This window comes from Ranitomeya imitator, chromosome 9 (assembly GCF_032444005.1).
Source record: "Ranitomeya imitator isolate aRanImi1 chromosome 9, aRanImi1.pri, whole genome shotgun sequence".
Classification (NCBI taxonomy): domain Eukaryota; kingdom Metazoa; phylum Chordata; class Amphibia; order Anura; family Dendrobatidae; genus Ranitomeya; species Ranitomeya imitator.
Window position 1 is genome coordinate 28233276 of NC_091290.1, and position 23031 is coordinate 28256306.

Below are 23031 nucleotides of genomic sequence, written 5' to 3' on the forward strand. Positions count from 1 at the left end.
AAAGAGCAAACAAGAGAAAAACAAGCAGGAACTTAGCTTCTGCTGGGAAGACAGGTCACAAGAACGATCCAGGAGCGAACTAGACCAATACTGGAACATTGACAGGTGGCATGGAGCAATGATCTAAGTGGACTTAAATAGAGCAGCCAGCTAACGAATTAACCTCGTCATCTGTGGAAGGAAACTCAGAAGCCGCAGCCCCACTCACAACCACCAGAGGAAGCCCATGGACAGAACCAGCCGAAGTACCATTCATGACCACAGGAGGGAGCTTGACAACAGAATTCACAACAGTACCCTCCCCTTGAGGAGGGGTCACCGAACCCTCACCAGAGCCCCCAGGCCGACCAGGACGAGCCAAATGAAAGGCACGAACCAGATCGGCAGCATGAACATCAGAGGCAAAAACCCAGGAATTATCTTCCTGACCATAACCCTTCCACTTGACCAGGTACTGGAGTTTCGGTCTCGAAAAACGAGAATCCAAAATCTTCTCCACCACATACTCCAACTCCCCCTCAACCAACACCGGGGCAGGAGGATCAACGGATGGAACCACAGGCACCACGTATCTCCGCAACAACGACCTATGGAATACATTATGGATGGCAAAAGAAGCTGGAAGGGTCAAACGAAATGACACAGGATTTTGTACCTCAGAAATCTTATACGGACCAATGAAACGAGGCTTAAACTTAGGAGAGGAAACCTTCATAGGAACGTGACGAGATGACAACCAAACCAAATCCCCAACACGAAGTCGGGGACCCACACAGCGCCGGCGGTTAGCGAAACGTTGAGCCTTCTCCTGGGACAATGTCAAATTGTCCACCACATGAGTCCAAATCTGCTGCAACCTATCCACCACAGTATCTACACCAGGACAGTCCGAAGACTCAACCTGCCCTGAAGAGAAACGAGGATGGAAACCAGAATTGCAGAAAAACGGCGAAACCAAAGTAGCCGAGCTGGCCCGTTTATTAAGGGCGAACTCAACCAAAGGCAAAAAGGACACCCAATCATTCTGATCAGCAGAAACAAAGCATCTCAGATATGTTTCCAAAGTCTGATTAGTTCGTTCGGTTTGGCCATTTGTCTGAGGATGGAAAGCCGAGGAAAAAGACAAATCAATGCCCATCCTGGCACAAAAGGGTCGCCAAAACCTCGAAACAAACTGGGAACCTCTGTCCGAAACGATGTTCTCCGGAATGCCATGTCAACGAACCACATGCTGGAAAAACAATGGCACCAAATCAGAGGAGGAAGGCAATTTAGACAAGGGTACCAAATGGACCATCTTAGAGAAGCGATCACAAACCACCCAAATGACCGACATCTTTTGAGAGACAGGGAGATCTGAAATAAAATCCATAGAAATATGCGTCCAGGGCCTCTTCGGGACCCGCAAGGGCAAAAGCAAAAGATTCCAGGATGACCAGCCAACACCGAACAATGAACCTCAGAGATAACTCTACTAGTCCATTTATCAGGGACAAACAGTTTCTCCGCTGGGCAACGGTCAGGTCTATCAGCCTGAAATTTTTGCAGCACCCACCGCAAATCAGGGAAAATGGCAGACAAAATTACCCCCTCTTTGAGAATACCCGCCGGCTCAGGAACACCCGGAGAGTCGGGCACAAAACTCCTTGACAGGGCATCAGCCTTCACATTCTTAGAGCCCGGAAGGTACGAAACCACAAAATCAAAACGGGAGAAAAATAGCGACCATCGAGCCTGTCTAGGATTCATCCGTTTGGCAGACTCGAGATAAGTCAAATTCTTGTGATCCGTGAAGACCACCACGCGATGCTTGGCTCCTTCAAGCCAATGACGCCACTCCTCGAATGCCCACTTCATGGCCAACAACTCTCGATTGCCAACATCATAATTGCGCTCAGCAGGCGAAAACTTTCTAGAAAAGAAGGCACATGGTTTCATCACCGAGCCATCAGAACTTCATTGCGACAAAACAGCCCCTGCTCCAATCTCAGAAGCATCAACCTCGACCTGAAACGGGAGCGAAACATCTGGCTGGCACAACACAGGGGCAGAAGAAAAACGACGCTTCAACTCCTGAAAAGCTTCCACAGCCACAGAAGACCAATTGACCACATCAGCACCCTTCTTGGTCAAATCAGTCAACGGTTTAGCAACACTAGAAAAATTACTGATGAAGCGACGATAAAAATTAGCAAAGCGCAGGAACTTTTGCAGACTCTTCACAGATGTCGGCTGAGTCCAATCATAAATGGCCTGGACTTTAACAGGGTCCATCTCGATAGTAGAAGGGGAAAACATGAAACCCAAAAATGAAACCTTCTGAACTCCAAAGAGACACTTTGACCCCTTCACAAACAAAGAATTCGCACGAAGGACCTGGAACACCATTCTGACCTGCTTCACGTGAGACTCCCAATCATCCGAGAAGACCAAAATATCATCCAAATATACAATCAGGAATTTATCCAGGTACTCTCGGAAGATGTCATGCATAAAGGACTGAAATACTGATGGAGCATTGGAAAGCTCGAATGGCATAACCAGTTACTCAAAATGGCCCTCGGGCGTATTAAATGCTGTTTTCCATTCATCGCCCTGTTTAATACGCACAAGATTATACGCACCACGAAGATCTATCTTGGGGAACCAACTAGCCCCCTTAATCCGAGCAAATAAATCAGACAGCAGCGGCAAAGGGTACTGAAATTTGACTGTGATCTTATTAAGAAGGCGGTAATCAATACAAGGTCTCAAAGAACCATCCTTCTTGGCCACATAAAAGAACCCTGCTCCCAATGGTGACGACGACGGGCGAATATGACCCTTCTCCAAGGATTCCTTTATATAACTCCGCATAGCGGCGTGTTCTGGCACAGATAAATTGAACAGTCGGCCCTTAGGAAACTTACTACCAGGAATCAAATTAATAGCACAATCGCAATCCCTATGAGGAGGTAGGGCACTGGATTTGGGCTCATCAAATACATCCCGGTAATCCGACAAAAACTCCGGGACTTCAGAAGGGGTGGATGACGAAATAGACAAAAATGGAACATCACCATGTACCCCCTGACAACCCCAGCTGGACACAGACATAGATTTCCAATCCTATACTGGATTATGGACCTGTAGCCATGGCAACCCCAAAACGACCACATCATGCAGATTATGCAACACCAAAAAGCGAATATCCTCCTGATGTGCAGGAGCCATGCACATGGTCAATTGGGTCCAGTACTGAGGCTTATTCTTGGCCAAAGGCGTAGCATCAATTCCTCTCAATGGAATAGGATACCGCAAGGGCTCCAAGAAAAAACCACAGCGCCAAGCAAACTCCAAGTCCATCAAATTCAGGGCAGCGCCTGAATCCACAAATGCCATAACAGAATAGGATGACAAAGAGCAAATCAGAGTAACGGACAAAAGAAATTTCGACTGTACCGTACCAATGGTGGCAGACCTAGCAAAACGCCTAGTGCGCTTAGGACAATCGGAGATAGCATGAGTGGAATCACCACAGTAAAAACACAGCCAATTCCGACGTCTGTGTTCTTGCCGTTCAGCTCTGGTCAAAGTCCTATCATATTGCATAGGCTCAGGTCTATGCTCAGATAATACCGCCAAATGATGCACAGCTTTACGCTCACGCAAGCGTCGATCGATCTGAATGGCCAAAGACATAGACTCATTCAGACCGGCAGGCATGGGAAATCCCACCATGACATCCTTAAGGGCTTCAGAGAGACCCTTTCTGAAAATTGCTGCCAGGGCACATTCATTCCACTGAGTACAGACCACTTCCTAAACTTCTGACAATATATCTCTACCTCATCCTGACCCTGACACAGAGCCAGCAAGATTTTCTCTGCCTGATGCACTGAATTTGGTTCATCACAAAGCAATCCAAGCGCCAGAAAAAACGCATCAACATCACGCAATGCCGGATCTCCTGGCGCAAGGGAAAATGCCCAGTCTTGAGGGTCGCCACATAACAAAGAAATAATGATTTTCACTTGTTGAACAGGGTCACCTAAGGAGCGAGGTTTCAAAGCAAGAAACAATTTACAATTATTTTTGAAATTCAGAAACTTAGATCTATCCCCAAAAAACAAATCAGGAATTGGAATCCTAGGCTCTGACATCGGATGCTGAACCACAAAATCTTGAATGTTTTGTACCCTTGCAGTGAGATTATCCATCCAAGAGGACAGACCTTGAATGTCCATATCTACACCTGTATCCTGAACCACCCAGAGGTAAAGGGGAAAAGAGAGACAAAACACAGTGCAAAGAAAAAAAAATGGTCTCAGAACTTCTCTTATCCCTCTATTGAGATGCATTAATACTTTGGGCCACCTGTACTGTTATGACCTGGTGGTTAGGACAATAATGGACCTGGTGGTTAAGAGCACACGGAATGACCTGATAGTTACTAATAATACAGGACAAGCTCTGGGACGTGGGAAGTCTGCTGACCGCAATCCCTAATCCTATCACACACACTAGAAATAGCCGTGGATTGCTCCTAACGCTCCCTATGCAACTCGTCACAGCCCAAGGAACTAGCTAGCCCTAAAGATAGAAAAATAAAGCCTACCTTGCCTCAGAGAAATTCCCCAAAGGAAAAGGCAGCCCCCCACATATAATGACTGTGAGTTAAGATGTAAATTACAAACACAGAGATGAAATAGATATAGCAAAGAGAGGCCCGACTTACTGAACAGACAGAGGATAGGAAAGGTAACTTTGCGGTCAGCACAAAAACTACAAAAAGACCACGCAGAGGGCGCAAAAAGACCCTCCGCACCGATTCACGGTGCAGAGGCGCTCCCTCTGCGTCCCAGAACTTCCAGCAAGCAAGACAAAAATCAAAATAGCAAGCTGGACAGAAAAATAGCAAACAAGAGAAAAACAAGCAGGAACTTAGCATCTGCTGGGAAGACAGGTCACAAGAACGATCCAGGAGCGAACTAGACCAATACTGGAACATTGACAGGTGGCATGGAGCAATGATCTAAGTGGAGTTAAAGGGACACTGTTACCTGAATTTGGAGGGAACAATCTTCAGCCATGGAGGCGGGGTTTTTGGGTGTTTGATTCACCCTTTCCTTACCCGCTGGCTGCATGCTGGCTGCAATATTGGATTGAAGTTCATTCTCTGTCCTCCGTAGTACACGCCTGCACAAAGCAATCTTTCCTTGCGCAGGCATGTACTATGGAGGACAGAGAATAAACTTCAATCCAATATTGCAGCCAGCATGCAGACAGCGGGTAAGGAAAGGGTGAATCAAACACACAAAAACCCCGCCTCCATGGCTGAAGATTGTTCCCTCCAAATTCAGGTGACAGTGTCCCTTTAAATAGAGCAGCCAGCTAACGAATTAACCTCGTCACCTGTGGAAGGAAACTCAGAAGCCGCAGCCCCACTCACAACCACCAGAGGAAGCCCATGGACAGAAACAGCCGAAGTACCATTCATGACCACAGGAAGGAGCTTGACAACAGAATTCACAACACCGCGCCTGCACACCCCGCGGCAGTATCCTAAGAAAGTGACACGAAGGGAAGGATATTGTGGAACAGTGAGAAATGAGATCAAGCACAAAGGAGAACCAGTAGGAGTCGTGCCGTGAGACCGAGGCAACATCCTACTGAGGCGCGTAGCCGGTGGCCGGAACACCGCGGGAGTAACTGACTCTAGGCCTTACTTCGAACTCCGCAGGACCATTAATTATAGGTTGGCTGTCTACCTTAAATTTCCTACGAAGACATAGGGGGCAACGCATGGAGAGGGGCGTCTCTAGGGTCCCGGAAGAGCTCCGAGCCTTCCCGTCATACGGGTGTGTCCTAGCCATAACATACTGGGGACGAGAAACTAGTAACATCTGGAACAAATTAGAAAGAACGAACGAACGAGAACAGCAGTTGTGAGGACTATTCCGAATGCTCAGCAGGGTAGGACTACAACACACAGGCGCTAGTGGTAGGCAACGATTTCCACCTGCGAAGGAAACTCTGGATGTGCCCATCGGACCGGCCGGTCTCAGATAGCCCTGTTAAACGTGCTCTGGATTGCGGATCCTGAAGTCTTCAGTAAAGAGGTAAAGAGACTGCAACCCTGTGTCCTCGTTATTGACTGCACCTCACACCATCACCATCCACCTTACTGGGAAGCCCTGGGGACATACTTCACCTGTGGGAAGGTATACAATCCAGCTGCCATTCCATCACCCCAGCGGACCACACCGCAGCGTCGGTCACCCTGACCGAATACTACAGGTGGCGTCACGAATCCCTGATAGACTGTACCACCTTTATTGGACGCCCCTTAGCAGGGTCGCAGACTGGGTCTAGCCACCGTGACAGCCTCAGAACCGAACCAGAGAGGCCCGGTACCGAGAACTCGTGGCCCTGTGTCTGGGGGCGCTCCACATGATCCACCATTCACAATAGATGATCATAGCTCACCTTCTCCCGCACCTTTACAATGATTTTTGCCCAGATTAGAGCAAGCTTAGATAATGTTTATATCCAAAACAAGTAGGGTATTTGTCAGTCTGTTGTTTCTAATGCCCATGTGAAGAATATGAAGTAGGAGTCAAATATTATGTCTAGTGGTATAAAAATTTTAAGTTATTTTTTCTGATCTAGATAGTGTTATAAAATATACAAACTAAAAAAATACATGACTTCGCATAACAACTTGATTTAAACAAGAATTAATTTTCTGATGACTCATTCCTAAGGGAATCTGCCATGTGATGTAATCTGAGGGCATTATGATGTAGGTGCCGAGACACAGATTTCAAGATGTCACTTATTAGGCTGTGGGCTGTTTCAATAAAATTTTATCACCAGGAGATTATCCCTGCCTGGACTACAGCTCACGTGAGCCCTGGTCTGACCACGCCCCCTCCTCTAATAAGCAGCTCACTGTCAATAGACAATGTATACTGACAGCTGTGGTGTGGGCGAGGTTAGCTTTCTGAGCTCTGCCTCATGCTACAGCTAAAAACTCTGATGATGTCACAACTGCTGCACCCAGTAAACTAAGTGATACATCGCTGGAATCAGGGTTTGTTTTCCTACATTATTCTGCTCTGGGATGCGGCAGCAAAAACCTGCTGACAGATTCCCTTTAAATGGGTTATCAGGAAATAGAACAAATTCTTGCTTTCTCCCCAAAACAGGACCTTACCTGTCTACAGGTCGTGTCTGATTTTTCAGCAAATTCCTATTGACATCAATAGGGCAAAGTTGCAATACTGTACCTACTATACCCAACTCGTAGGGAGGAGAGCACTGTTTTTGGAAGAAAGCGGTCATGTTATATTTAATTCTAATTAACCTCTTTAAGGTTCTTATGTTGCAAAACACTGATTTTTCTTTTATCCTTCCTGAATCCAATTCTTACTTCAGTTTCAAAAACTGCATGTGATATTCTTCCCTCCGAAAAAAAAAAAAGCCTTGGTGTGAAACCAAGCTAAATGTGCAAAGCCCTCCTGTGCGCAAGAACTAATTAGGAACCTAGAATGTAAAGATGTGTTTCTGTGATGTGGTGTTCAGTCTTTCTGTGACATGAGACTCGATTCCATGAAAGTGAAAGAAGTAAAAGGAAAGGTTGATGAGAAAAAAAAAAATGTCTGAGCCGCCTTGTGTTATGTGGGTGTGCGTCTCAGGAACCTCTCCCGGAGGCAGGTGATAAAATACGACTTGTTAAATTAAGACAGCTCTCCGAACTCCAATGCTTTGTGTCATTTTATTCCCTCCGGAAGTGAACCATATCAGACATGCGATGTTCTACACTAATGCAGTCAAGCCTTTTATGAAGCGACTTCTGGATGCACAGACGCCTCAACAATGGATGGAAAACGCCTGCTGTTTTGGGATCTTATTTGATTCAGACCTTTCCTTCATTCCTCACATCTGATCACTCTCTCGCTCATGTCGCCTACACCTCAAAAACCTCTCAAGAATTTGACCTTTTCTTAGCTTTGACTCGGCAAAAACTCTCCCCTCTCCAATCCTTCCTTGGTAATATTCCTTTCCAACCCCTACACAGATGCCTCCACCCTGTGCCAGCCATTGCACCGGTTACCCATTCACTACAGAGTCCAATATAAACTGATCACTCTCACCCACAAAGCTTTCCACAGTTCAGCCTTACATCTTCTCCCTCGTCTCGGTTTACCACCCTACTCATGCCTTCCGTTCTACTAATGACTTAAAACTAAAATCCTCAATATTCTGAACCTTCCATTCCCGTCTCCAAGAATTCTCGAGTGCGGTGCCACTTATTATTAAAAATGTGCACAAAACTTTCTGTTCCCGCCATCACTATTTAGTGAGTTTTTTTAGTTGCAGATTTTCTACATTCATTAGTCAAGTTCGTTATTTGTGTTTTTCCGTTATTTGCATTATTTTCTAAGCATTTTTATTGCATTTTTGTCTCTTTTTATGTCATGTTTCCAATAAATCTACTTTGTTTTAGAAACTTCCTATTACTTAAGTTACTCGAAAAAGTCATGTCAGGATACTCGTGGTCGGTCTGGACATTGGGGCATATATATGGACCATAAAATACACTCAAGGGATCCCAGCTGGGCTGTAATACAAGTCTTAGCCTATGGTCAAAAGTGGAGCTGCTCGTATGGGGGAAAAAAACAAAAAAAAACGCTTCCAAAGTTTTGTTTCAATTCTGTCACAAAATTTTTACATGACTGAGATCCAGAATAAAGATTTACTCTCTGATATTTTGCACTCTTACCATCACAGCCTCTATCCACAGGGCCTACTCGATGGAGAGCATCGGCCAAGAGATCAGGAAGGCGACCGTTGAGATCCACAGAGGCAAGACAGCCCTGAAAACCATCTCGAGATGCAACTAGTTTTGGGAGGGTGGCGTACATATTCCTAGGCAGCCCACCAATATATAGTTCGCCTAGATATGAGAATAGAGAAAGAAAAGAGAGAGAAAGCGGAATGAAACATAAATTAACGTGTCGGGGAGAAACAGTAAAATTGGACGTTTTTAACATTGGTTATAAAGCAAACAATAGGAACTAAAAAGTCACACAAATACGCAAAAATCAGAATATTTTACCAATTAGATCAAAGGGAACATGGGGGCAATGCTGATGCTTCTATTGATCACTGTAATCACATGATCACTGGGAGTCTCTCTGGAATCTTATGGGGTCCAGATTACCTGTGCCAGTGATTGATGTCTAGAGGGTTGTTTCGTCTGTAACTGGGGCTCATATAAATGCCCGGGTACAGTGAAAAACTGAAGCATAAAAATGCAAAAAACAAACAAACCGCAATTTCCGCATAGATCACTATGACACATTAAGAAATATAAACATGAATATCTATATGAAAAAGGAGGCTTAGTAAATGTAATATTAATCTGAAGAATTAATTTACAGGAGTTGTTTGGTGTGAAATACAAACCGTATAAAGAAAAAAATATATATTTTTGAAGATCCTCATATAAAAAGTTACATTAAAAAAAAAAAATTAAAAAAAAAAAATCACACAGTCACTCACATATCCCCCCAAAATGCTGAAAATGTAAAAGAAAAATGTTCTGCATTAAACACCACCTCAAAAAACCACATAAAAAAAATCAAAGGGATAAAAAGTGTCAATCATTATAGGGGTTGTTTCCTTCAAGACAGGGTTCTGACCTAGGTAAACTGTGCTGTACTTATCCTTGGGTCCACCAGCCATTCTCCATGCTGCTCCCCATGTCTGGTATCGGCTGCAGCGCTGATGTCACGTCAACTGCATGTCATCCACTCAGTGAGCTCCGAGGCTCTGAAAGGGGCATTCCATCTACACGAGCCAAGCTGGTGAGATCACCGCTTGGTTGCTGCGCTATCGGTGTAATGTTAGTGCCACAGTCAGTTCCGTACAACGGTTGCAGCGGCAGAAACTCACTGATGAATCAGAGGAAAGAGTATGACATAGTTTGCTATTAGACTACTATTGACTACTGCAACATCCTTTTCTGCGGCCTCCCTGCTAACACCCTTGCACCTCTCCAGTCCATCCTTAACTATGCTGCCCGACTGATTCATCGCTCTCCTCGCTACTCCTCTGCTTCCCCCCTCTGCAAATCTCTTCACTGGCTCCCATTCCCTCAGCGTATCCAGTTCAAATTGCTAATACTGACCTACAAAGCCATCCACAACCTGTCTCCTCCATATATCTCTGAACTAATCTCCCGATATCTTCCCTCATGTAATCTCCGGTCCTCCCAAGACCTCCTTCTCTCCTCCACACTTATCTGCTCCTCATCCAATCGCCTCCAAGATTTCTCCCGAATATCCCCCATCCTCTGGAATTCTCTGCCACAACACGTCCAACTATCAACCACTTTCGGATCCTTCAGACGCCTCACCAACACCGGAGCTCCTGCAACCCTCAACCTACTGTCTCTTTCCTCACCATCCTGTAGAATGTAAGCCCGCAAAGGCAGGGTCCTCGCCCCTCTGTATCAGTCTGTAATTGTTAGTTTGTTTACTATAAGTGATATCTGTAATTTGTATGTAACCCCTTCTCATGTACAGCACCATGGAATCAATGGTGCTATATAAATAATAATAATAATAATAATAATAATAATAATAATTAGAGATGGGCGGACACCTGGAAGTTCGGGTCCAGCCGAACAGTTACAAAAAGTTCAGGTTCAGATACCAGAACAGTACCCGGGCCAGATTCACTAGAATGGGGCCCCAACATCCAGTGTTTGCTACCCTGTCATGTGCATGACAACGCGGCAAATACCGCTTCTGATCAGTGGTGAAATCATCACCGCCTGTCAGACAGCCACGGTTCCCACGCTGTCAAAAGACAGCGTCAGCCAGCAGCTGTGGTCGGAGGTATAAAGTTTGCCTTCGGTCACTACTACTCCCATTAGCCGACGCCTGCTGCCGCTAATAACAGTGCGAGCAGGAGCGGCTGTCTCACGGTGCAGAGATGAGTTCACCGCAGTTCAAATTCAACTAAATGAAATTCTCCCTGTGAACTGAGGTGAACTCGCATCTGCACTATGAAACTTTCTCATGGTGCTAGTGGAGATCTCATAAGGTCACCGCAGTTCAGCCTGGCTGGAAACGCTGCCTCAGTGACCAGAGATAACCACGATGACATCACCGCTGGTCACTGACACTGCGCTCGCAGCAGCTCATTCACCAGTGGTTCTCAGCCTCAACTGTCGCATCTTGACACCGTCCAGGTTCAACACCGTTTATCCCCCAGTCCCAGATATGGATTATGGCATAGGCCAGAATGTTGGACAGGTGAGGGATATTGTTGTTTTTTATTTTTGTTTTGTTACAGGAGATGAGGGATTCAGTGGAATTAGGCATTAGGTGAATATAACTGTATTTGTTATTTTTCAATAAAAAAGTAAAAGTGTGTTTTGTTTTATTTCAAATAAAAGACTTTATTCTGGCTATGTCTTTATTTACAATATAACTATAGGATTAGTAATACAAAGGTGACATCAACCCAACAAATATAAACCTCACGTGCCACCGCTACAGGGCAAGTGGGGACAGCCGGGCAAAGCAACAGAATAGGCGCATCTAATAGATGTGCCTTTTCTAGAAAGCTGCAGGCTGCTATTTTTAGGCTGGGTGGGGGCAATATCCATGGTCATTTACCAGCCTGAGAATGCCAGTCACCAGCTGTCTGCTTTAGCAAGGCTGGCTGTCAAAAATGTGGTTACCCCATGCCGTTTGTTAAATTATTTTATTTACATAATTGAAAAATATGGCATGGGGACCCCTCTATTCTTGATAACCAGCCTTACTGAAGCTGACAGCTGAGGGTTGCAACTCCCAGCTGTGAGTTTTGTCTTGCTGATTATCAAAACTAAAGGAGAATCCATGCCATTTGTTTTTTATATTTACAGCGCAGGTGCCGGCTGATGAATACTCCCATCAGTCACTCCTGCTCTCACGGTTATTAGCGGCAGCAGGCATTGGCTGATGGGAGCAGTAGTCCCATCAGCTGACACCAGTGACCGGTGGTGTGGTAAACTTTATACCTCTGATCACAGCTGCACGCTCACACTGTCATTTGACAGAGTGGGAACCGCGGGTCTCTGACTGGCAATAATGATTTCACAGCCGATCAGAAGCGGTGTTTGCCGAACTGTCATGCACATGTAAAGTGACAAACACCTGGTGTTTGGGGGGCTGAACCCAAACAGTAAGGCTTCTTTCACACTTCCGTCGGGACGGGTCCGTCTCTAAGCATCGGCGCGACGTACCGATGGACATTGTGAAAATTAAGCACAACGTGGGCAGCGGATGCAGTTTTTCAACGCATCCGCTGCCCATTCTAAAGTCTCGGGGAGGAAGGGGCGGAGTTCCGGCCGCGCATGAGCGGTAGGAAATGCAGGACCCGACGTACGAAAAAACGTTCCCTTAAACGTTTTTTCGTGACGACGGTCTGCCAAAACACGACGCATCCAGTGCACGACGGACGTGACGTATGGTCATACGTCGCGATCCGTCGGCAATACAAGTCTATGGGGAAAAACGCATCCTGCGGGCACATTTGCAGGATGCGTTTTTTTCCAAAACGACGCAAGTGTGAATGTAGCCTAACACGGACTTCCTGGTGAAGTCCTTGTTTGGTGTTCGTGCTTGAACAATAGGTGTTTGGTACGGATGCCGAACTTTACTGTTCAGGTTCGCCCATCTCTATTTGTTATGATTTGACAAACTGCAAATAGGGTAGAACATTTTCGAAAAGAGAAGAACTCCTGTAAATGATCAATGTTGTTTGAACAAACATTTGCTCCTTACATTGATAATGTAGACATAATGTAGACCAAAACTGTAATACACAGTTCATGGTCGCTGCAGTTTTGTACCTTACTGTAGTTATATCGGTCTTCATTGAAAACTGATCTCATTGTGATCACATTGTGATAAGGGACATATTCTGAGGTATAGGCATAATCACAAAGGTTAATAGAGATCAGCACCAAGGGTGTTGCGTGGCTAATTAATTAGAGGTGGAAGTACCTAATTAAGATTAAGATTTAAATAGCGACTGCTTGAGGCCTGCAGTCCTTTACAAACAGTGCAGTGAATTGCAGCTATGGATAAGAACGTACGGTAGCTTTAAAAGCATCTGAAAAAGCGAGTGGAAGAGCTAGCGATTGGTTTGTCTTTAGTGTGGTTCAGTGACTCGTATTAATTCACTGATTGAATTTATTTGTACATATTCCTGTGTTTGGGTAAGTTCACACTAGGTGATTTTTTTTCTGCAGCAAAATATTATCTCTTAGCAGGAAAGAAGCTGCAGAAAAAAAGCATGTTTTCCTTGTTTTTTCTTGTGCATTTTGCTGCGGTTTTGACATGATAGTATGGTCTCTTATGCATGCTAATAAAGTTTAGTGTTAAAAAAAAGTAATTTTCTATATAATCAGGTTTTGGCACAAAAAAACGCAGAAAAACCTGACACCTGCACTTTTGGTGCGTTTTTTCAGCGTGTTTACACCACCCATCCACTTCTGTCACGTCCCCCGGCGTTCTGCTTCCCGCACTGACTGTGAGCGCCGGCCGGCCGTAAAGCAGAGCGGTGACGTCACCGCTCTGCTTTATGGCTGGCGCTCACACAGTGCGGGGAAGAACAACGCCGGGGGACGCGACATACACCGGAATTTAAGTATGTAGTGTTTGGTTTTTTTTACATTTACACTGGTAACCAGGGTAAACATCGGGTTACTAAGCGCGACCCTGCACTTAGTAACCCGATGTTTACCCTGGTTACCCGGGACCTCGGCATCGTTGGTCGCTGGAGAGCTGTATGTGTGACTGCTCTCCAGCAACCACACAGCGACGCTGCAGCGATCGGCATCGTTGTCTAGATCGCTGCAGCGTCGCTAAATGTGACGGTACCTTTAGGGTAACAGACTGGGCAATCTGCCACAAAGACTGGGATTGTATGTTGTCTTCCTGGCGTTCGAGTTCAACACATCACAGATCAGGCTGATAGATTACTGGGAGGACTCAGCGATAATCGGGCAGGTAGAAACCAAAGACAAGGCTAAAGGGCCCTTAAAATTTATTTCAGGAAATCAGCATGAAAGCGTAAGGCAAGTACCTCACAGGTAGTATTATCTGAAATAGTGGGAGATTAGGAAGGTGAATAATTGGCTCAGGAATTGGCGCAGGAAGGAGAGTTTTGGGTTCCTGGAGAACTGGGCCAACATCTCTGTTGACTACATGTTCTATGATAGGTTTTGGATGCTCCTGAATGGGAAGGGTGCAGTTGACCAAGGGGAAAAAATGGCTACAAGGTTGGAGGAGTGTTTAAACTAGGAACCTGGAGGGAGGGCTATGAGAATATAGGAGGAAAAGATGGTGGAGATAGTGACTTGAGTCTAGGAAAATTATTGGACTCCAGAAATAAAAATAAAAAACTAAAAGAAAAAGTTATAGCTCTCAGAATATGATGACCCCATCACCTAAAAAAAGGATTTGTTATAAAAGAAGATTTTCTACTGCAGAAGTAATAAAAGAATAATAGTGGTCATGAGAGAGGAGCGCATCACTTCATGCGACCCTGGTACATGGTGCAGGTCAGTGTTCTCTGGCTATGGACAGGAGATGCGTGAATTTCTTGAGCTTCCGAGTTCACCGAATTGGCGTTTGATTCGCCAGCCTAGCGAGACATCATCTTTGTGGCATGTGGTGGACAGGTGGTGCGTCACCAGCTAATCGTAAGCCCAGCCTGAAGGGTAAGGACATTCACTTAGCCCGTCAACGGCCAGAGAACACGGGCCTGGTTCGTGTACTGGAGGTTCGTGAGGAGATCTACTCATCCATATCGGTAACATTTATTATGCTTTGGGTTCTAGAGGCATAAGGAACATTTGATTCGGATAAAAAAAAAATTATGTGAATCGATTTTCTTGGTCAAATTTAAGCAGGCGGCTGAATTCCAATTTCGGCACTTTAGCTGATCACAGTCCTTTTTGATAGAAGTGTTCTATTTTCCACGCAAATTCAACTCGGATACATGAAAGGAGACTGTTCATCAAATTAAACCAAAGAAAGAGGGAGATATGAAGCCCCCCGTATAAATTAGATTAAAGTAATCCGAGCCAGCCAATATCAGCAGGACGTGAACGCCATCTAATTGTTATAGGTGCCTCCCGACTCTCCCGATTCAACCAATAAGCGTATACACCCCTATAGGGATGAAAAATTCATATTACCAGATTACCCAGAGGGTAACTAAACCCTAATTAAGGGATGCATTAAAGCATAACTTTATTATTACTCTTTTAAAAAAAAAAAAAAGTGGTGAATAAATTAAAAACACACTAGTGTACCTGTGTTATTTCTGTAGCAATTATAATCTCTAGGATTTGTATGATTCATTCATCAATCTGATTTCTTTTCAGAGTATATCCACCAAGACTGCAGTTCATGGATTGCAAAACGGCTCAAACAGAATCTCTATTCTCTAAGATATACACTGGCATCGCTAGTGAACTAAAATCTTCACATATCCACCCCAACAAGTTTCGCCTCACAGGCTTCCTCTGGGGTTTTTTGATATAATGATTCTCCCTTCCCAACAGATGATACTAGGGGGAAAAAGTGTCTAGTTGAAGGCAAAGTTCATATGTCCAGTAATCATCCTTTAGAATTGATCCATCTGTAATCTGTTGACAAACACAACTTTTTTGTTCGCCTGAAAAAGTAGTTATTTCAACTGGATCCACTTTTTTTTTTTAAACATTCAAGTCTATGGAAAGCTGATTTGTTAAATAGCCATCCATTTTTCTTCCATTTATAATGGATCTGGTTTTGCTTACCGGAGGTGGAAAAATAAATATATCACATATTCTACTGGACATGTGAACTTTCATGTAATCATTTATTTGAAACTGATCCAGTAAGCAAAAAATGGATCTTCTTCAAGAGAAAAACAGATGGCTATTTGACAGATCCATTTTTCACAAACTTCAATGTTATAAAAAGCTAATACAGTTGAAATCAGTTTTTTTCATGCAAACAGAAAAGTTGTCTGCACTACTTTTTTTTGTCAACGGATTGAATCTGAATCTGTTCTAACTGATGATTACTGGACATGTGAACATAGTCTAAAAACCAAATGTCCGGTCCTTCTGTTCTACTGGAAGTAAGCCACTGCTCGTTTCTCCATTCTCTAGATTGATAACAGCGGACGACTCAGTCAAGCTGATCATGCATGTGTATGATAGAGTCAAGATCGATTGTTGTTGATCAATTGAGTATTCATTCATCTAACACCTAATGTGTATTACAAAAAGAATCCTTTACCCATGCTGACCAAGAGAAAAGCAAACAACACTGTATATGTAACACCCCAGGTTCCTGGTTGTTACAGTGGCATTGCTTTCCTCACGGGGAGAGTGATGTCACGCTTGGAAGCGAGGAAGGACCCCTTTTATCAGGTATACAGCACATACAACACTGTTCTGACTCCAGGCCAGAACGGGGAGCTCTGAACCCAGTTTCAGGGGAGGTTCCGTAGATATAGATATATATTCTGGTCTGGAGGAGGAGTTAGCCAGTCTGCGAGAGGAGAGTGGAGTGAGAGGAGACAGACAGAGTCAGAGAAAAAGAGGGGGCCTTGCCGCCATATGAGGTGCTGAAGCTCCTGGGCAGAGCAAAGAGGAAAGCTGAGCAGTCTGTAAAGAGTTTGAGTGAGGAAGTGTAGCGAAGGAAAGTGAAGAGCTGGAGAGAGAAGCTGCGACTGGGCTTCCTCCATGCAGAGTGCAGATACCGGTAGCCGGAAGACCGAGGTTGTGGGGGTAACTCTATGCCCCACGGCAGAAACCGGCGGGACAGCAGATTGCAAGTTACCTGTCCACCATTGACACCTGAGGACACAGTAGCAAATAGAGCCCGGGTCGTGATAGAGATCCTATAAAAAGGCCTGAGCTACCTGTCGTACGGGTAGTGTCCTACCAACAAGGGGGACAGAAGAAACATGAGGACCTTGTGTGAGGCCTAAGGCAGCAAGGGACTACACCACAGCACTAGCAGGAAGGCTTCCAACCTCGCCTGGTAAAGGGGAGTCCAGATTCACTTCCAAGCCAGCCGGACCGTACCTGTACCTGTGATCCGGTACCCTGGACTGTGGCTGCCTGAATTCATCAGTAAAGAGGTAAAGAGACTGCAACCCGGTGTCCTTCATTTCTTTCTATACCACCTACCACCTGTCCCTACTACACTGGAAGCCCTGGGGACCCAGCTTCACCTGTGGGAAGCCATACCATCCTTGCTGCCACAACATCGACCCAGAGGACCCCTTTAAGCAGCGTCAGTCACCCCTGACCGAGTACCACAGGTGGCGTCACAAACATTTATTAACTTACAAACCCCTTTAAAGACCGTCCCTTTTACTTGGCCACCTGGGGCCAAGGAACGGGTCGCCGCCGCCGTGACACATCCTCTTTAAGTACCGGACGCGGTACCGAGTACCCCGCCGCCCCGCCGGGCGTTCCAACTATATCTCTCCTCAGTCATGTAAAGCGCCATGGAATAAATGACGCTATAATAATAAATAAAAATAATATATAAATATGTACTGTAAATACTGGAAAATATAACATTATTGCTAGATGGGATGGAAATAAATAAATATTGAAGGGGTTGTTCAACGGTAACATTTTTTCTTAGGCATGGATTGATTAAAAATAACAAGCTCAGGGATACTCGCTTCGCACCGCCCCCGCGGATCCGGCACAGCCGATAATGCTCCTTTCCAATCACTGCTGCAGCCTTTAATTGATGCTATGACTTACGAATAGGGCACATACCGCTCCTGGAGATGGCGGAGACTTCCAGAGCAGCGTGCGATGGATCTGCGGGGGCGCTGGAAGGACAGTATGCCTCTGTTTATTATTATTTTGCAATCAATCCATGGCTAGAAAAATGACAACCCACTTAATTCTTCTTTCCTTATTTTGCCATTAATAGCTCTCCAGGGTTAAATATTAGAGATTGAGACGTACAATTGATACGGACTTACTGTATCAATCCATTTGGGTCAGCCTTCACTAACGAAGCAATATCAAAGTCTGTCCGAGTGTTAGATTTACAGATCATGCACAGAGTCTGTGACTGGTGACAAGTGAATAAATCACTCAGTCACCTAATAAAGTCTGCGGAGTGCTGCCATAATCTCGTTAAATCTATAAATATCAAGATGCAGATTATCAGCTCCTAGACTCTTACTGTGTTTTTTTCCCTTTAACTTTACACCAGGCAAATCCTTCTTGGAATCTAATTCTTCTTCCTGTTTTCACATGAGCTAGAAGGTTTTATGGTTTCATAGCAAAGAGGATAATCGCCGAATTGCAAAAGTCGTAGAGAAGAGCGAATCATTTCAAAATCCAAATTTGCCAGATTCACCTAATTTTCCCAGGACATTCGAGTCACTGCAAATCGAAAATTACCCCAAAGCCTCCAATGGCCCTATAAAATGTGTGAGATAGTATTGTCTTTTCTGGGTGTAGTTGACATGTTGCAACTAAGGTTTTTTTTTTGTATTTTTTTTATATAGAACCATGGAATAGAAAATCACAGCAAATAGCACAAAAACCCGCAACACTGCTGCAACGTGTGAACTCAACCTAATAACTTGTGCACATGACCGATTATATTCAACGAATGCTATCGGTGGTTTTCACAGATAGCACTGATACCCACGATGTTCTATATGCTCAATTTTTACCTCGGATCAAGTGGAGACATTTCGGATTTTTATCCGAGTGTCAAATCAAAATCGGCAACAAGTCCGTGAAAAACGTTGGACCGCACTCAGATGACATCAGAGTTTAGTTCCATTTTCACAAATTAAAAAGGTGAAGAAACTTTTGTTTTCTCCCCACCTCAGAGAAAAACTGATCCCACTCATCAGCATAGTCGGACCATTTTTTAGGTCTCTGCTGCGCTGTGACATCTTCTCAATATGGCTGCTGCATTCCCTGCTTTAACTTTTATACATGCTTTCAGCAGTCTGTGTTATGATCTGGTGGCCTTGGAGCAGCATGAGACGGACTCTGGAGAAGGTGGTCCCTGTACTGACCGCAAACCCTGAACCTAGCAGCGCAACTAAAAGTAGCCGTGGGGGGTACCTAACGCTCCCTAGACCCCTCGACACAGCCTAAGATCTAACTACCCCTAAAGACAGAAACAGGAAACCTATCTTGCCTCAGAGAAAATCCCCAAAGGATAGATATCGCCCCACAAATATTGACTGTGAGAGGAGAGGGAAATAACATACGTAGATATGAAATAAGATTTTAGCATAGGAGGCCATACTAGCTAAAGAGAAAGAATAGAACAGAGTACTATGCGGTCAGTATAAAAACACTAGAAAATATCCACCGCAGAAAATACGGAACACCACATCTGACTAAAGGTATGGGGGGTATATCTGCATCTCCAGAGAAATAGCTAGGCTGCAAAAAATCCTTCACAAACCAAGCTGGACAAGACAAAAACATGAAAATGCACAGAACTATAAGGTCCACTGCAGGTGGACAGAAAAACAAAGCCAGAACTTATCTTTGTAGAAAAACACAGCAAACTGGAGAGACCAGCAGGGAAGTGAATCCTTCAAGAACAATGGACAACTGGCACTGACTAAAGGATCCAGCAAAGCTATATACCCCAGTCAGTTTTGCAATTAGTAGATTCACCTGTCCACTCCTGCGGTCCAGGCACAACTGCATTACCCTCTACAACCACCGGAGGGAGCCCAAAAGCTGAATTCACAACAAGTCTGCTCCAAATGGTTGCGCTATGCCAAGTGATGTCATGGCTGCATTTCATTATGGGGAAGCTCGCCTGAGGTCATGTGTTCCTTCTCTCGTTAATGTAATCTTCTCTAATTTATAAAATGGCAGCAGCCATTTTAGGTAAATCAGGTAAAGTGAATCACAAATAATATGAATTCTTCAGGTTCATCAAATTCCTAAAGCAAAAATTGATTCAATTCAAAACGAATTTATGTGAATGTTTTATATTAAATAAGTAATCCAGTTTACATGCTTGATTGGAAGGTGGATTGCACAATAATCTACTTGTCATGGTCTCCAGCCTTTTTTTTTTAATTAAAGCAAAACTGTAGATTAGCTTTTTAGAATAAAGGCCCCCATACACATTAACGTCAGCAGAACCTGGAGGCATCGACAGACTTAGCAAACTGTCCAATGTGTATGAGGTCACCGGCCGACTAATGGTGGAGAGAGATGGCTATCGCGCATGTCCAATTTCGGACTGCCGATCACATCGTTCTCCTGGAGAAGTCAATTGCCGATGCGTCAGTCGGTGGCTGATAGAGAACACAGGAGCGCTGTCCTGAGATGCTGCCGGCCGAACAATTGGCCAAAGCATCATTCGCCAACATTAATCTAATGTGTAAGGTCAGTGCACATGCCAGTTCGCACCTCGCCAGATTCATGGAGAGGTGTGCGCCTCTTAATAAATGAAGCGCCTCGCTATCGACCCTGACCCCACCCCCATCAAGACCAGTAGGAAAAATGCCGGTCTTGATGAATTGGCCAAAATCTCTAGATTTCACTTTTCTATGAGCTATGGGGCAGAGAGTAGCTGCTATGATGTCTGATAAACAAACACACACAGAGACATGATAAGATTCCTGCTCTGCAATCTCTTTTTAGCACACAAAAAAGCAGCATCAGCATGTAGGACAATACACATCAGTACTAAGCATTGTAGGTATGAATCCAGCTCTGGAGTATTAAAAACAAAACACTTAATAGACTACAGCAGTGCCATTTCTGTGTGTCTCTGCCTTCCTCTCTCACTACTTCTCCCTCTGCGTGCTCGAATAACATGTTCGAGTCCCCATTGCTGCATGTCTCGCGGCTGTTCGACAGCCGCAACATATGAATGGATTTCCTGCTTGTTAGAGAATCCCTGCATGTGTTGCGACTGTCGAACAGCTGTGATTAATGCAGCCACGGTGACTCTAACATATTTTTCGAGCACGCCAAAGGCATTCTGTTAGCACCAGAGCATGCTCAGATAACACCTTTTTCGCTCATCACTAATCCCTTTTAAAAGACTGTATATAGAATATATACTACAGACTATATACATTGCTCATGTGAAGTAATTTACAATAAAAAGTTGAATTAGTAAATTATTATTTTGGTTTATACTTCTTTGATGTAAGCTTCAACAGATGAAGGAAGTTTTTTCTCTTTTCAGCGATAGAAAAACTAATGGAAACTTCAACGAAATGCCACAAACGGAGTCCAAAAAAGACTTCTTAAGAAAACTATTTTGAGGAGATCAGATAGCATAGATGCAAGCTGAATTATCAAAGGATCGGTTTGCAAATATTGTATTTACAAATATCCTGGGAAATAATTAAGGAACAAGTAACGGCGTCTGCATGACTTACATAAAAAGTTTTATACATGAGAACCGTCCAATGTGTCACAATAGAGTCGGCTGTCTGGAGGCATTTCATACACTGGTTACTGCAGGTAGCCGGAATATAGTAATTAAACTCTTAAAGGGATTATCCAATTCTCTGCTCTGTGACTGCCGACGTCATGCTGATTGACAGCCAGCTGCCAACTGCCTAACCGGAGGAGCCAGCTGTCAATCAGCATGACGGCAGTCACGCCCCATCGACAGAGCAAAAGCAAAAACAGTCTTCGACAACCCCTCGAAAGACCATAATTTTTCCCATATTTTGTTCCCGCTGCTCCCCTGAATATGGCGTTTTTTGATATCTGAAAATCTGCCATACGGTTCCAGAGATGCGGAACTTTTAATTATCATGACTAAGGGTGTAGTCACCGGAAACGCATTGATGTTTTATCCATATCTTTCGTGATATTTTAATACTGCACTGATTTCTGTCATTCACACTCAAATAAATAAACCTTCGGGATTGTGGAGCTGGACTGTTCTTTTTTGGACTTCCCTGCATCATGGCATAGATGCGGTCACTGCTCGGAACCATGATAATTCCTCGTGCGGGTGAGCTGAAACTTTGTATTTAGTACTAACTTTTATGGTCTTTACTAAGGGGGGTGTTTCCCACCGGATTCTATAGGAGGGCGTGTCTGCATTATTACTCTGAGCCACGCCCCCTTGGTAAAGATGGGGAGAATTAGCATATAAAAAAATTGGAAAATTCATTAGCAAATAAAAAAGACCCATATTTCTGGAACTGTATGGCGTATAAAAAAAAGTCATAATCAGGAGAACAGCAGGAATAAAATAAGAGAAGAAATTGAACACTTTTGACCTGGTGACATGACCTCTTTAACTATTATCTCCCCTCTAAAACGGTCTTGCAAATACAAGAATAGACTGGAAAGAAATGGCTTTATAATTCGCTGTGTTACTTTGTAACTTTAAAAGTGACTGAAACAACATGGCTTACAGTCCTACTAGAGACTGACTATAGAGGAGTTTGTCAGAGAGATGCCAAAGTCCTAGCTTGATGCTCAGAGCACTTGCCAATATAAAAATGCCCTTTAAAGGAGTTGTCCAGAACTATTTTTTTTTGTTACTCTGGGCCTAACAAACAGCTAGTTGCTAACGTACCTGCCGGTTCTACCTGGTGCTGGATCCGAGAGGTCACCAACCGCTCCTGCGGGTGATTCAGTTGCACCACGTCAACAGAGCAGCTCTTCTTTTTCCGGGCTGCCCTGTTGATGAGGCATGACTGCCGATGTCATGCTGATTGACAGTCGACTCCCCGAAGTTATGCAGTAGAGAGCCGGCTGTCAATCTGCATGATGTCAGCAGCTACACCCCATCAGCAGAGTGAATGAGAAGCCGCTGCTCTTTCAACATGACATTAGCTGAAGCTGCTGAATCGCCGGCAGTAACAACGGTCTGTGACCGCTCTGTGTCAGTGTGACGAGTGCCCGGTACAGCATGCAGGTAATTAGCAAGTACCCGGCTGTTAGTTCTTAGGCCCGTAGTAAGAAGAAAAATAAAAATA

The 23031-nt window shown here is 44.4% G+C and overlaps 1 protein-coding gene across 34 annotated transcripts in view; it reads right to left on the reverse strand.

Moving 5' to 3' along the window:
- Positions 1–23031, reverse strand: part of NRXN2 (neurexin 2) — a 724697-nt gene that overhangs the window by 321612 nt on the left and 380054 nt on the right. For all 34 annotated transcript variants that reach the window (XM_069738695.1, XM_069738707.1, XM_069738688.1 and 31 more), the window contains one exon: positions 8768–8941. In XM_069738695.1, coding sequence (XP_069594796.1) covers positions 8768–8941 — 174 coding nt within the window. The remainder of the gene's footprint in view (positions 1–8767; positions 8942–23031) is intronic.